The sequence below is a fragment of the Euleptes europaea genome, chromosome 1 (assembly GCF_029931775.1).
Source record: "Euleptes europaea isolate rEulEur1 chromosome 1, rEulEur1.hap1, whole genome shotgun sequence".
In the NCBI taxonomy this organism is placed as follows: domain Eukaryota; kingdom Metazoa; phylum Chordata; class Lepidosauria; order Squamata; family Sphaerodactylidae; genus Euleptes; species Euleptes europaea.
The window spans coordinates 68,482,350-68,499,129 of NC_079312.1; the positions used below are offsets into that span (position 1 = coordinate 68,482,350).

General features: G+C 39.6%; 1 protein-coding gene across 13 annotated transcripts in view; it reads right to left on the reverse strand.

The window, feature by feature from the left end:
* Positions 1–16,780, reverse strand: part of ATP2B2 (ATPase plasma membrane Ca2+ transporting 2) — a 384,163-nt gene that overhangs the window by 214,369 nt on the left and 153,014 nt on the right. For all 13 annotated transcript variants that reach the window (XR_008933969.1, XM_056866978.1, XM_056866987.1 and 10 more), the window contains exon 2: positions 9,536–10,012. Coding sequence is in view for 12 of the 13 variants with exons in the window: in XM_056866978.1 (XP_056722956.1) it covers positions 9,536–9,734 (199 nt within the window). In the remaining variant the exon portion in view is untranslated. The remainder of the gene's footprint in view (positions 1–9,535; positions 10,013–16,780) is intronic.

A 16,780-nucleotide genomic window follows, 5' to 3' on the forward strand; every position in this document is an offset into this window, starting at 1 on the left:
AACATTTCAGTGATAGCACTCATGAGGGTTGGAAACAAACTGTCCAGCCAAGCATTGGAAAACTTTGGGTCTTGGGTGTGCTGAGTAGACAGGATTCAGTGCTTCATGAAACATGAGTCACCTTCATTTTATTCATCTTAATTGAGGTAGAACCTCTGCTTTAAGATTGGAAGCTTCAGAAGCATAGAGAAGATATCTGGGCCTCAGACAGCCATCCTTTGGTCATAGCTGCTTACATGCGATTGCTACTGCCAACAGAGTTCCGTACAAAGGCATTTACTCTAAGCAGGTAATTTAATAATGAAGTAGCCACACTTGCAAATGTTGTATTAGCATACTGTCTGTATCTCATTACTTCTCCATTTTAGCCATGGCAGCTGCTAAGCATGGAATGCATACAAGGGGGAGAACAGCTGAATAAGAAAATGCAAGAGAGATGTTGTTACTATTGTGCTACAAGCAGAAATAGATTTGTCTTTTCAAGTCATTTTACACTGTTAGACGCTCAACCATTGATAGCAGCAGAAGCAGGTCCTCTGGAAAACTAGAACAATGTGCAGAACTGCCAGAATCTCATCATAAAACATGCCACACTTTGATGTCACCTTTAAACAGGATTAACATCAGGAATTAAAAATAACATCTATGTACAGAGGAGGAAAAAAACCTGATTTGCCCTTAAGAGGCCTCTGTGCGTTGCTAATTCTAAAACAGTTACTCGCACTAGGAAAAGCTATTTTTAATCATTTCAAACACTTGCTGACATTACTTCATGCAAATTACTTTAAAGATCTGAGGCTGAATCAGAGAAGCTTAGAGTCTCATAAAATGGCTGTTTAACATTCATATGCCATAGGTGTTGTTACAAAGGCCTTTATGCTACTTTCCCTCTTTTATTGGGGCATTTAACCATAAATGGGTAAGTGGAAGCCTGTGCATGGAAGTAAAATATATGAATGCTTTCTAGTCCACTAATGTGCAGGATAAGATACCTTTTCTTTTTTTAGTTCTGCTATCTGATATTTCACAGGCAAACAGGACACTCCAGACACATGAGCTCAAAGGGGATGAATAGACCATTCAAAAACAAAACACAAACAGCTAATCTCTCCGTACACAGACTCATTAAAGTCAACACAGCTACACCAACCAAAGCACAATGTGACAACAGTGTACATTCTTCTTCATACAATGTCTTATGAGAACATGGTTGTACAGCAACATTCATTTGGATATATACCATTTAATTGTCAGAGTTTAGGGCATGTATACTATGTGATTGTTTGAACACGTGCTAATAAATCCACATCGGGAGTTCAACATAGTAATCCACAAGGCAAATTTCTAAAGATGGTCAGGTGCAAAACCACATCCAGCTTCACTTGTGCTTCTGCGCCACTCATGCTGTTATTGCCTTTGTCAAAATCAAACTATCAGCTGACATTATATTCATCTAATACATGTCCAAGATACATCAGAAAGCTGCCAGATTTCTTTTACTTCGTTTTAAGGAACAAGCCAGCATGGCTCAAATACTATATTTATGTTTCATTTGCACATAAATTGGTCAGAGGAGAGGTTCTTAAAGCTCCCTTTAAGGTCAAGAATTCCAAACTCTTTTTTATGAGATAAAATATTCTTTTGGTAGTATGGACGCTTTATTGTTTTGGAGTACAGCCCTATTTGTGTTTCAAGGGCTGTCTTGCATTTACAAAAAGAGAACTGATACAGTTCTTTCCTTAACTGACTCCCCTCTGTCTTTCATCTGAGTCATTAACCTATTGAAGAAAAATATGTGGTAGGCCTTGGGAAGCCTACAGTCCCTTGCAACAAATACATTTCATCCCCAACACAACTATTATGTGTCTGTGTGCATGCATTTTTCTTATTCTTCCTTCCCCAGCTAGTTCCCCTGCCCCTAAAGCTATTTTGGTCTGAACTGAGTAGCGAGGCACACTGTTCTTTGGTCTGTTTCAAATGTACACAATTAAATCAAAGAGCAGGTCACCTCTCTCAGAATATGTTTGTACGTGGAGAACTTGCAAACTCAGGAGGTTAATAAAACAATGGAACAAAAGGACAAGTTGTTTCTGTACTTCACTGTCAGCATTCAGGGAGTATATCAAGACCAAGACATATGAAACAACGCAGTACACAGTGCACTATGCGACTTTTCTTGGAAAAGAAAAGGGAAAAGGCAGTAAATGCATGATTTCTAGGCATTGAAAACTATGGATGTTCACTGTGCCAGTTTTTGAAACAGCCTTTTTCATTTATGGCTGGAGTTGGTTCCATTTTTCTCCCTTTCAAAAACATCTCAATGTGTACTCAGTAGGGAATTTGGCCAATAAATGTGTGTGCTACATTACACAACAAGAGCTTCTGATTAGATCTTACTTCCAGCACGATTTTTCTGAGATGACTATTTGGGCTAGTTCAGAAAGCAGCTTCCACCATGGGCAACTGGTCTATAGCACTAAATGCAAAAAATGGGAGGAAAAGGGATCAAAAGAAAAAGGTACTGATGAGCTCAGGAACGTCATGCAACGACTGATATTTTCCTTTGTGCCGATTGCATTAATTCAGTATGATATCTGAACCAGTAGAGCATGGGAATCCGCACCATTGCTGTGTTGCTTACTGGTGAAACACATTCTTGGTGCAGAAATGAAACACAAGCAATTTCCTCTTCCATTAATCCAGCAGTGGCTAGTACAGCAATGAACTGTTCATGACTCTCTGCATCCAATGCAGGATGACCAAAGGGGAGAGGAATTCCCTTTCTTACCAGCAAGTGCTAGAAGACAGAAGCGGATGTAGGGAGAGTCCAGTCAGCTTTGTGTAAGCAAACAGCAGCTGACTGGCTAGTCGTTCTGGTTGATGTGCAAATGTAGAGTTGAAACTGACACGAGGTTTCAAACCCTATCAATTTAACTTTTACATGAACAGACTTTTCCTGACTCACTGCCGAGATGGGGAGAAGCCTTGGGAGTTTTGGGCAGTTGTTTCTGTCTTTTACTCAAATCTGTGACCTTATGTAATACATGCATCCATTTTTCCCCATATGCAGCATGTGCAAAATTTTACACAACCAGCAGCTAACACTCCCCCCCCCCCAAGGGAAATTAAATCAGATAGAACTGAGGATTGGTGATACTTGCCTACACCAGCAGGACTGCAGTGTCTCCATCAGAATCAAAGACGCTATCTTTACCTCAGCATCCCAACTTACCAAACTGCTGTTACTGAGAAAATATGTGTGAGGCACGTTGCGCCCCAAAGGGCTGTATTAATAGTAAGCACTATTGTGTTTTTAAGGTTTCCCAGCAACTTTAAAAATCCAAAGATAAACACAATCCAATACTAATGCAGCGAATATGAAACATCCCACCCACTCAAATGGCACCTGAAGTCTGTTTTTCAAAAGCTTTCACTTTTGAAAATATTACACACAGAGAGGCAAGTAAGGTAATAACCGAATAGGAAGAAACCATTCCACATCATTACATAAATAAATAAACATTCACATTAGAGAACTTCTGGCTGTCTCATGTAACAAGGTAAGAGACTCCTTGTAGTTTCTCCTTCCCTACGTTTCCATTTTCTTTTCAGGAAAGAAACACAAGTTCCTTAAAGAAAATTCATTGGTGTGTAGTCTTATATAGCCAAAGAAAAGATGAGCCTGTATATATATTTAAAATCCCCATGAAGAAATTCTCAGTGTGCCAAATGGGCTTTACTGCAAGGGCATGTACGCAAGAAAGCCAGGGGTAAGTGATGTAACAATACAATGGTACAGAATAAAGCACACTGTGTGCACTTAAGTTTTTAACATCTTGAAAAAATGTATAAGGCCTTCCATTCATATGGAACTTGATTTCATTTAAAATGATATTTTCTGCCATACAAAACAAACTATGGAACCTTGCCAGATGTTACCTGCATCTGCCAGGACAGAGAACTAGTTCTCCTGTTAAATGAGGAAAATCGTCTCCCTTATTAATGTTGAATTAATATTTGCAAATATTCCTAATTTGGCAAGTTCATTTTAAAAATGAAATTTCAAAATTCAAATTTATATTTTTATTGTGAAATCATTTTTACCTCCAAATTTGAAATCTGAATGATTTAGGGTTTGTTTATTTGTGTGTGTGTGTAAAGTACCGTCAAGTCGCAGACGACTTATGGCGACCCCTATTGGGGTTTTCATGGCAAGAGACTAACAGAGGTGGTTTGCCAGTGCCTTCCTCTGCACAGCAACCCTGGTATTCCCTGGTGGTCTCCCAACCAAATACTAACCAGGGCTGATCCTGCTTAGCTTCTGAGATCTGACGAGATCAGGCTACCCTTGGCCATCCAGGTCAGGTCTTGTTTATTTACCGCTCATTTATTTTCATAGTCTTCAATTATGGAATTGTAATTACTATCAATTATCTAATTTGTATTGCATGTTATACATCAAATTGCAACAAATATATCAAATACCATCAGAAAAAAAGGATATTGCTGGACAACTATCAAATGCTGGCAGTTAAATACTAAAACGCCAATGACCACATAGTTTGAAATATGACATACCAGGAGTTTTTAATCCTCCTTCTAGGAACCCTTTGGAAGCTTATTAGGAATCCCTCAAAGAAAGGTACAACTAAAGAGAATTTGCCCACTAGTACTTATCTCCTTGTAAAGGTGGATGTTGTGTATCCTCTAGGATCACAGTGGGAAATGGTGAGGCCCCACACTGTGTAAACTGAGAATATATACCCCAGAATCCTCTACAACATACAGAAACCTTGGAAAACATGCAGAGGGTTCTTGATAGATATCTATGAGGAGAGTTACCTAGAAGTTAAGAAGTTGATAGGCCACTATATATACCATTATCAGTCGCCCAGAATGTTTCCCCCTGTCATAATATGTATTTATAATCAGAGAAACTCCCATTTGACAATACATGGCAGGCATATGATGAAGTGGGCGACAATGTGGCAAATGAAGATCAATTTAGCTAAGTGCAAGATGACACACTCCAGAGCAAAAACCTCTTAACTTCAACTATATGGCTAATGGGATCTCAACTGACAGACACTGAAAGGAAAAGAAATCTTGGGGCTGTAGTGGACAGTTCATTTAAAATGTTGGCTTGGGGTTCATTGAAAATGTTGGCTTGCAGTAAGAATGGCAAACTCCATTATGAGGATTATCAGGAAAGGCATTTAAAATAAAACAGCCGCTATTGTAATGCTCTTGAATATATCTATGGTGCAGCTTCACTTGGAATACTGTGTACAGTTCTAACTGCTACATCGAAAAAAAGTATGACAGAGCTTGGAAAAATGCAGAAGAGTTTACATTCAACGTTACAAGTCTACTTTGACAAAGACTCATTATCACTAATGTATACTTAAAGAGAAACATGGGCCATCCTAATACTTTTTAAATAGCAATTTGTTAAGATGGTTATTTCCTCAATGGGAACTTCATTCACACAATTGCCAATTTAATTGTTAGAAACATAATGGAAACTTTACTCTCAAGTTACATGAGCTAACAAGGAAAAAGTAATTTACCCAATGCTGTGGCAGTGATTCTTTATTGCATTTAAACTTAGCTACCTATGTATACTGAACTTTTTGCCCTCCCTAGCAGGTTGAGCAAATGGTTCTCTCTCTGTAGAAGTACATGTCTGCTCTCTGACTCCTTGGTGAATTTTATGGCTCTCTTCCCTGGGAAAACAAGTGGCTGTCACGATCCCAGGAATTCCCAAGTGCGTTTCAAAGTACTTTACATCGGAATTCCCAAGTGCGTTTCAAAGTACTTTACATCGGAATTCCCAAGTGCATTTCAAAGTACTTTACATCCCCAAGGCATGACAAATCAGTAAATATTATGTGCCAGGTCTAAAATTGAACATGCACTAGAAAGTTAGTACAGCTATTTGAAAAGTAGAGTGGTGTAGTGGTGGCCAAGAATGCCTTCATCAGCTGGTTCTGGTTTGCCTTCTTAGACTCAGCTGATCTGGCCATGCTGATGTATGTTTTTGTAACCTCATGGTTGGACAACTGCAATGTACTCTACATTGGACTGCCCTTGAAGACAACCCCAAAATGCAGCTGGTTCAGAATGTTACAATCCGATTATTGTCCAGGGTTAGCTGATGAGAATATATCACGCAATCTTAAAACAGCTACGCTGGCTGCCAGTCTGTTTTCAGGTCCTATTGAAGGTGTTACTATGATCTTTTAATAGGGTATAAACTGCAGGTTTATATGTATGGGTGTGAAAGCTGGACAGTGAAGAAAGCTGATAGGAAGAAAATAGATCCCTTTGAAATGTGGTGTTGGAGGAGAGTGTTACGGATTCTGTGGACTGCCAAAAAAACAAATCAGTAGGTTATAGATCAAATCAAGCCTGAACTGACCCTAGAAGCTAAAATGACTAAACTGAGGGTATCATATTTTGGTCACGTCATGAGACAACACTGGAAAAAACAGTCATGCTAGGAAAAGCTGAGGGCAGCAGGAAAAGAGGAAGACCCAACAAGAGATGGATTGACTCAATAAAGGAAGCCACAGCCTTCAATTTGCAAGATCTGAGCAAAGCTGTCAAAGATAGGACATTTTGGAGGACTTTCATTCATGGTTCAAAAGAAATGTCTGAAGTCACTACAATGTTGTGCTTAAGTCATAAATAAAAGTTAACTTCTTGTTTAGCATTGTGGGCTGGATGTGTATGGTCTAAGGGAAAACACACATATTAAGATCTCAGTCTATATGAATATATATTAGGAGATGGGTAAACGGTGGAGACATGTGACTGAAGTAGCATTTGAGTCCCAACCCCAATAGCTCTGTGAAGAGAATTGAATGATTATGGTTGTTGAACACGGTATGTTTGTTTGTCAAATACATTTACCACAAAATCTGAGGCATCAATTCTTAATTCCACCAGCATCACTGTAACACCCGAAAGATTAATAGTACATAGATTCAAGACCCTTACCTCAAATGCAGATTACCTTTGAACTACTTGCTATAACAGACTAACCTGAACCTGAATAGCCTGTTCTGTTAAGCAGGATTATGTTTCTTCATTGTTGCCTCGTCTGTAAATAATGCAATACAGAATTCTTCTGAAACTGGGCTACGACTGTGCTGTCCACTGCCATAAAATTGTGCAATTGAAAAATTCATAGTAGTGGATTTGCTAAACATAGCAATAGTAATTGGATATTTCCATGTAGCACTGAACACTATATTCAGTGCACAGCATGGTATAGTGAGTGTAGTGGTAAGAGTGTTGAAGTGGAATCTGAACGACCTGGGTTCAAATCTCCACTTGGCCATTAAAAGCTTCCTGGGTGATCGTAGACCAATCACTCTTTCTCAGCCTGAACTCCCTCACAGGACTGTAGTAAGGGTAAAACAGAGAAAGGAGAACCAGGTTTGCCACACTGATCTCCTTGGAGGAAGGTTGGGTATAAATACAGTTTAAATCCCTGCTGGTATGAATGGCAAATATGTTTTATAATACAATCCCACATCTGTCATAGAATAAAATTTATGTGCCACAAAGCCATTTCTGATGCATAGGTGATTTTCCCTGTGTTCAAGTCATGCACTGTAACTTACAGTGAAGTTACACTACATACAAAATAGGTACATTAGCTTTACAAGTTTAAAATATTAATTACATTTTAGTAATGACACAGTCAGTAGATTATCCAGCAATGAATTTTTAAGCAGAAAACAGAGTTTACGTTATTATTAAAAATCTTTCTCTTTTTAAAGCTGCAATTCTATAATAGCTAGAGAATAAATTCAATAGCGCTTATTGTTCTAAGTAAATATGCATGAAATATGGATTGGGCCACAAGAGATTTGTATCTATTAAATTCATATTACACATTATTAAAGTTGTTTCTATAGTACTTCAGAAAACCACTAATTACACAAATACTTGTGCAGTTTCACACTAAGCAAAATTTGTTGATTCGCACACATTTCCTTTTTATTAGGCTGCAATTTTAAGAACCCTTTTCTGGGAGTAATGCCCATTGAATAAAATGGGACTTGCTTCTGAGTAGGGCTGGTTAGGATTGTTTCCTAAGTCTGACACGGCTTTCCTAAGCACATGTAAGTGGAATGAAGTTGCATTATAACTGAACATGCATGTTCCCAATCATAACTCTTGCTAGAATTCCCAACAGCTTCATTAGCCCACTCCACACAAATATAATATATTCTCCCCCCAATCTAAATTTATCCTCGCACCAGCAGCCTACCTCCGTTATTTAGTGATAAACAGATATAGAAGGGCCTTTACCCTGGTTATGTGGGCAGCCCTTCTCTCTGCAATGCTAGAGGGGAAATTTAAGAAGATACCTAGGGCGGAGAGATTCTGCCCCTGTAAATCCAGGGATTTAGGAACTAGTGAGCATGTCCTTCTATACTGTAATTTTTATACAATACCTCGCTCTAAGTTTACTGAGCCCCATATACTGAGAATGGGACCCCACAAGGAAAGAGAAAAGATCGAAAAGCTCCTACAAGGTGATAACCCCTTTATTACCTCTCAGGTCACAAAACTTTGTATGGCAGCATTGGAAATACGTCGTCATAGAGTATTCTCTTAGCCCAAATGGTAGAGGTAATCTGGTTGATATTTTAAGTGAATTAAGACGGACTGTAAACTGTTGTCTATAATTTTATCTGGCTAAGGGCCGTCTATAATTTTATCTGGCTAAGGGCCGTAAATAAACAATCTGAATCTGAATATAATATATTCTGTGATGTCTGGGTCAAGAGTTAATCAACAAACAAACAAAAAAAGGTTTTAAGACCAGAGTGTATACAGGCAGGATTATTATTTGTTTTGCTTTCCTAATTTGTCAAGCAAGCAGTCTGTCAAATGAGTAAGAAAGTAACTTTTAAAAAAACAGATTAAAGGATTCCTGTATTGAAAAGCTAAAATAAAAAGGTCATAATCAAGGTTTTATGCTGACCTTAAATAAAATATAACTTATATTGTGTGCCTTGCATTTAAATGGGACACTCCAGATACAGTGTCCAAAGGGATTTATAGAGAAAGGATCTTGTGTGGCGGCTCTCAAACTACGATGCAGCGTTTCAAGTATCTACAGCAAATTCTGATACAAAGACAGAGATGACATGCAAAAAAAGAAGCCATAATTGCAGGAGAGTAACATGAATAAGATGTAAACAGGAAAACACTGAACAATAAAATAAGGTACAAGATAATTTAATAGAATCTCTGTATGGGTTTTTCTCATATGTTCCTCTCAAAATAAACCTGCTTTGACGATCAAATTAGCATATTTAACAACTTTATAAGAGCCCGCACTATTTTTGTACTCTCACTCTACCCAAGCATTCACAGCTTTCTATATTTGTCTCATTCTGCTTCTCTCTCTTTCTTGAAAGGTTTCTTCATAGCTCTCTGGGCATTAAAAAAATGAACTTTGCTTCATGAGGGATGCTAGCATTGAAGCTTAAACTCCAAAGGAAATGCTTACCTTCTGTTGGCGATGTCTTCAAGTGTCTGCAGAGGCCCTCTGTGTCTCCGTAGGTCTCTTTAATTTTTACCACTGCTTCTGTTCCTCGAAGTTCCATGAGAGAACGCAGGTCCTCAAGTGTGCACCCAAACTCTCCTTCATGGTTGGCCTCATTTCTTTGGTTCTTTGAATAAAAATCGCTGTTTGTCATGTCACCCATTGCTGCCGATGGTATTGCTCAGCTCCGTGCGTTATATACAACTTGAAAATCGGCAAGGGTGGAAACACAAGGTCCAGCCTAGACTATAGAAGGAATCCACTTTATGCTTCCAGAAATCAAAGTTGAGAAAACAGCTAATGGCTGAAGTGTCTCCGACCACGTCGTAGTCTGCAGGATGGTGGCCTTCAAGGTTGCAGGCCAGTTCCAGTCCATTCACTGTTTCCCATTATGTTGCACCCTTGCTGTTGGCATCTACATGGTCATCTTTTCCTTCAGACCTTAAGGAACAAATAGAAAGGCTGTATTAGAAGACTAAGGTTTAACCAGTTATCCCCATGTCTCAGTCCAGCGGAGCTTTCTTACAGGAGCCTTAACAAAGAACGTTTTTCAGCAGCCCACAAAAGGTGTTGCAAAGTGCTAGCCTCAGCTGGCTCCACAGATTGTCACCCAGCTCTCCGTGTCACCCACGAGGCTCCTTCCAGCTTCAGCAGCAACTGCTGCAGCCCTTACTTTAATCAAGTCCCAAGAGCACCAGCTAAATGAGATGGCTCGTGAATATTAATAAGCCAGCCATCAGTCCAACGGCCTCAGTGTGCCTCTGGTAGAGCTCTTGTGCATACTGCTCTATCAATCTTTCATCCAGCAGGAAAAAAAACCTCCCCATAAAGGCTAGAAAGTAGTAAAAATTAATTGAACGCTATTACGTATGCTTAAATCCTTAGACACACGATTTTTCCGTGCAAGAAAAGTAAAACTGGGAAAAGGGGCATTTTCATTTCCAATCCTGAATATATCTAAATAAAGTAGGTTTTGCAACTCTAGCATCCTATGAAGATAAATGCAAGCGTAAGGAGAAAGATTAAAAAAACACCTGAGTGCTTTAGGCTAAACAGTGTGTCCTCTGTGTCAGACAAATAGGAAAAGTTGCTCTCCTTCAGCACCACCTGTTATCTGACTCACTAGCACATTTGATACCCTCAGAGCGAGAGCAGAATATTCATTGCAAATTCCAAATAGCCAAAGAAATGTACCCCTTGACAGGGCTTTAATGTGCAACATGCAGACATAAATATAAATGATGAGAGAGAGAGAAAAACATTACTTAGCATATTTTATAATTCTGTTTCTCAGACACAGACACTAATGAGCCCTGTATAAATATGCTGAAGCAAGCTATTATATTTTCCACTGAGAGTTTAACTGAGATTAAGTGGTTCTGTTTTGCTTTAAGTGGGTTACTACAGCTTGAAAAACCCATAGCCTTTCAAAAGCTTTTGTTATTTCACATGGTTAACACCGATCTTTTCAGATGTTAAAATGGACTCCTGGATAATGGATGATAAACCCAATGTCAGACATCAGGGCATCTTGGTTTGAGAAAGCATCTAGAGATGTATTGCAACCCACTGGGAAATCTCTATAACTAATTTTGGACTCCTGGCCCAATTAAACACATTACTGTAGAAATTTCCGTAGAAAATTCACTTGTGGAACAGAAAGACACTTGATTGCGCATGTGCACTGGCTGCCTACTGCTTCATCTTTATTGATACCCAAATGTTATTGCACTGCCTAATGGGTTTCGTAATTAAGCAGTCTCTCTTTCCACTTCCTTCAACCTGCTGACAGCAAGAATGTGTGAAAAACTTGTTGGGGAATAAATGTTTATGATTTTAATGGGTGGTTTTGCTTGGGAAGTTAAAGTGTAGGTTTGGACAAGTCCATAGGAACCATCTTGGAACAGAGGTTTAAAATATTATGAGAATCTAGAATATTCTTGTTGCAGCAATAATTAATACATCTTCAAAATTAAATAGATTTGAATATAGTTGTTGGTAAGGCTGCCTGCAATTTCATAACAACTTCAGATCTCAGCCTGAATAGTGACGAAACTCAGCTGCAGCTCTAGAGGATTATGTCATTAACACTTCAGTTGGACAGTGACAGGAACCATTCCCTCAGACGGTAGAATTCACAGTGCTTCAAAGCTGTTCTATTAATTGATTCTACCACAAATGTCAGTGCAAAGCTAGAATCTTGCTGCATCACTGGTCCATGGAAAAAACTCACGAGTAGTCTTTTCCTTCACCAACAAAGATCTATTGAGCTATGAGGCCACCAGCAGGCATTTGGAATTTGAATGGTTTCTTTAAATGCACTCCTGATCTTCCTAAAGTTGCTGATGTCAGCTGGCCAAGTAAAGACTTAAAGCTGGAAGTTATCATAGAATATTTTTCTACAGAATCTTAACATACAGCGTACTCAAGCAAGAACACTTCCTTTGACTCACACTTCCATCAATTTGTATGAATATTTGTTCCAGCTCTTGTAAATACCACTGTCATTTTTGTCAGCCAATGATGCTGTTTTCCCCGAATACAACCAAATAGTTTGCCTGTTTAATATTCTATTCAACCTCCAATTAAATATTAACCTACAAAAAAAGCAGATTGTCTAGTTGCAAAACTACATACCTCTTATTAATGTTTATGCACTAGATGGAATTCACTTAATGGCAAACCACAGGGAAATAACATCTCTTGTGTTTTTGGAAGACAGATTGTAACATACTGAAAGCAATGAGCATGACTAGCATTATCCACTGATAATGCAGCGTTATAATCCCATGGAACAAGATACACAAGTTTCATTCGATCCTGAAATCTCTTTTATGAAAAGTCTAGGACCTCTGCCAAGGTGCCTAACAGTTTGCGGTGACTGAAACCAACACTACCCTAGACTCTTGCTCAGTGATTAGCACAATCGCTTCCCGTAAGAAAGGGGACCTAAAACAAGGGACCAGAATCTGACAAGACTCCAGCAGAGCTTTGGCATTCTAGAATATAGAGATTTTAAGAAACTGATGCACAATTACCCTCATTTGATTCACATACAAAAGGATCAGAAAAATGTCTGATTGCTTCAGTTAAGCTTTGAGGCTTGGACACATTACTGAAGTGTTAGAGGGTCTTTACTTTCGGATGGAATGAGTAGCCACGTTCAACTGAAGATTGGGAAGTGTAATTGGGCTAATTACAATCTTGCTTGGACTGTGTTTTCAGCTTGCTACATCTGTAGGCTAGCATTGAAACAAACCATGAAATGAATTTGGTGAAGCAAAGTGGGGTTTATACTTGGTGCTTATTCCAAATAGCAGCTTCCCATTTTGCTCTGCAGTTGCATTTTAAACTACAGGGAGTTTTAAAAGCAGCTTGTACTATGTTGTGGGATTTAAATGAAAAAATGCCGGACATTCAACTTTCCTAATGAAAGGCTAAGTTGTTCATTATTCATAAACTTATTTTTATTTTGGTTATTCCTGCTTTTATCCCTGGAAATAAAGCCAAAGAAATAATGAATCAGTTTATTGCTCTCTTGGAATTCTGAAAGTCTAGTCCAGACTGCTTTGCATCTGTTAGTGCATGAAACTCCCTTATACTGAGTCAGACCATTGGTTTATCAAGGTTAGGGCATGGTTTCAGGCAGAAGACTTTCACATCTTCAACTTCCAGATCCTTTTAGCTGAAGATGGAACCTTAGACCTTCCGCATGCGAAGCAGATACTCTCCCACTGAGCTGCAGCCCCTCCCCTGCCTTATTCTGTTTGTGAAGTTACTTGTGGGAAATATCACTGACCCTACTCCCCTAGTCCATATCAGCAAAAATAAGGAATCCTGATTTCGCCATTCTTTCATGCCCTGTCTATTTAGAAGCAAGCTCTTCAGCAAAAGGAGTCTGTCATTATGTATTTTCGCAGTGTCTAGCAAATGACCTCCAATCTCAGCCGAGGCCTCTAAGCACTATTCTGGTACAGCAAATAATGATTTCTTTTCAGCCTATCTTCTTTTGCCTGAAATTGCCCTGTCACAGCTCGCCAGCAGGCTGCACTTAAAGGGAAGATGATGTACATTAAAACACAAAAGGATGCCAATAAGAAGAAAATTAAAGAGGTCCTGCAAATCTATGTTAATAGTAGACCCTCAATATTGAGACACTTCTGTATAAACAAAAGAGATTCAGGTTTTTCATTTCAAATAACATTATGCTACTGAAGTCTAAAGTCAAAAAGAATACAGATTGTCAACATATATAATTATGAACTGATGAAGGGCTTAATGGGAACAGAGAATGCTCATATCTCAGCTCTAATATATCTGACTATGGGGTACTGGAAATGGACAGTTCCTAGGATGCAAGGGGCCAGTTGTCTAGTTTATGGTTTCAATTAATCAAATGTATTAAACAATACAAGGGCAGTAGCTCAGTCTAGAAAAATATCTTCTACTGCACAACAAGTCTGTTGTATGGCTGAGAGTTTCCCAAAGTTCTTGACCTCAAATTAAATGTAATTTAAAATATGTCAGGACAAGATACAGAGTCTCCAGCTATTCAATTCCATGCTGACAATCTCCTCTTAGAATCATAGAATTGGAAGGGACCACCAGGGCCATCAAGTCCAACCCCCTGCACAATGCAGGAAATTCACAACTACCTCCCCCCTCCACACTCCTAGTGACCAGAAGATGGCCAAGATGCCCTCCCTCTCATTATCTGCCTAAGGTCACAGAATCAGCATTGCTGACAGATGGCCATATAACCTCTTCTTAAAAACCTCCAGGGAAGGTTCTTGAAGAAGAGTGCTGGATGTAGATGTTTTTTGGAGCACCTAGTCACCATCAATAATTTGAAGCCCTGGGGGGCTAGTTTTCATCCTGGGCATGGCAGTGTGACTGGCCTTGTGGCTTCAGTTGGGAAAAAAGTTTACACTTGGAGATATATAGGAGAATTGCATTCTACAGATCCTGAAAGACCTCTCCGAGGATTTAAATGATACTGATCCTAAAATATTGATAGAGCTGAGGCAGAAGTGCCCCTAAAAACCTTTGGTTTTGAGCTTTCTCCGTTGGGGGATCCTGTAAGGTACATGCTGTACTCCTACCATGGTTCAATGTTTACATGAACAGGTAGATAAGGGGTGTCGAACATAAGGCCCAACGGCCAGAACATAAGGCCCATGAGCCAGCCAAGGCAGCTGCCACCACCCCACTCTGGACTGGTGAGGCATGGCCTGGCCCGACCAAGTGACATTTATGTCATATCCGGCCCTTGTAACAATTGAGTTTGACAACCCCTGAGGTAGATGGTTGCAGAGGTTTTAGATGTTATCATTATGTCACCGTTTATGTTGCTTCCTAATCAATCAGTGTTCTAGTTCCAGAAAGGTCTGGATCTTCTTTAGAGGAAGCTACACTGAGAACCTCTTCATGAATCCCTACATATATGTCAAGAGTCATGCCTATTTCTGTTCAAGTGTATCTATCGCCAAGAGTCATGCCAAGTGTCATGCTTATTTCTGTTCAAGTGTATCCAGTGGGTTTGTTTCTCTGAGATGTTCCAGCTGTCAGGAGTCATAACAGGTAGGCTCTTGACATGAGTTTGGCCCATTACTGTTCAAGTATTATCCTTTGGTTTTGTTTCTTTGAACTGTTCAAGCTATCCCCGCTCCTTGCCTCCCGCCCCCTGCTCTGACCTTGAGTCTCTAGCAGGCAACTTCAGTGTTTTGGCTTGCTCACTCTCTACTCCTGCTAGGCACCGTTATCTCCTACTTCCCAGGCCGCTTGGTTTTGCACCTGGGATGACTCAATGCTTAAAGTTATGCTTTGTAGTTTAGTTTGTCATTAGCAGCTTTGAACCTATGGATCGCTCATGCTGTTATCTGCGGCTCCTGAATAAACGTTTACCTGCTTTAGGCCTGCCTGTCTGAGCGAGTGACTTTTTGGGATTGCCAAGGTTGGCTGGAGAACCTCACAATATCAACTTGGAGAGTATGATTTCTTACAGCATCCATTTGAGAATATTTGAGCACAAACTAGGTATGTGCTAATCAAACCACACTCATTTCAATACAGTATATGCTCAGGTATTTAATAATTTATTCTAAGATTCCCCTAATCTGAGATTTAAAACACTTCTCCAAGGACTAACTATAATTTAGTACATTGTCCCAAGTGTCAGGAGCGGGCCTGTTCGGCTCCTCGGCTCCTCTGAGGTGTTATGACTTTCTCGTGGCTTCTTGCAGCTGCCTCGCTTTGTTGTTCTAACAGACACTTTATCTCGTGCATTCCTCTCCCGTGGGAAACTGAGTTACTATGCCAACCTGCCATATCAGCTATGCTAATATATATTACTGATTTGCGCCAGCCAGCCATTCTTGGCTTAGTTAGTTTGCAAGCACTGTTAACCCATTTGATTTTTCCAATAAAGTCAACTTGCCTTAGCTACCTGTCTGGGTTGTTGCTTTTGGGGATTCTTCGGGCCAAGGGCTTACACCAAGCTTAAAAGCTATCCTAAGAACATAGATCTGATATTTACTGACAACAGATAAACAGTACACATTTTTCACCTACAATCGATGTACCAAATTAGGTTGTCTGTGCTGAAAACAAATGTGGGTTCTGCACCTAGGGATACTTGAGCACCTGTTCGATTCACATCCTGCTTTCCTGTTGCAAAGATGGTGTGGATTGTTCAACAAGCAGTTTTGGTTGCTTGCAAGCAGCTTGAACCTTTGCACTCGATTACTTTCCAGAAATACAAAGTGAACATAAGGCCCACCTATCACTACCACCTCACCACATTCTACCACCAATTATTTAGAATGAACAATGGCAGTAAGTAATATATAAACAAGCAGTGCATTTTTTCTTTAAAAAAACCTCTTACAGCTTGGTCTTCACCTATGTCTGTGTAATGTTAACAACCAGATCTGCAGCCATTTGCCCATGAACATTTTCACAAAGTCCCATGGGAGTCAACGTTTCCCGCTCTCTGAAATTAATTACCTGAACCAGCAATTTATGACCCTGGGGGAAATCAACTTAACCTACTATGCAGGTACCAAGGTTGCCACAAGGCATAAGGAAATGAAACGTCACCACCACAGCTACTATGAAGCCACAAAATGTTTTGACATACCACTTTAAAAAAAATTAACTCGGCTTACAATCACCTTCCCTTCCCCTCCCCACAACAGACACCCTGTGAGG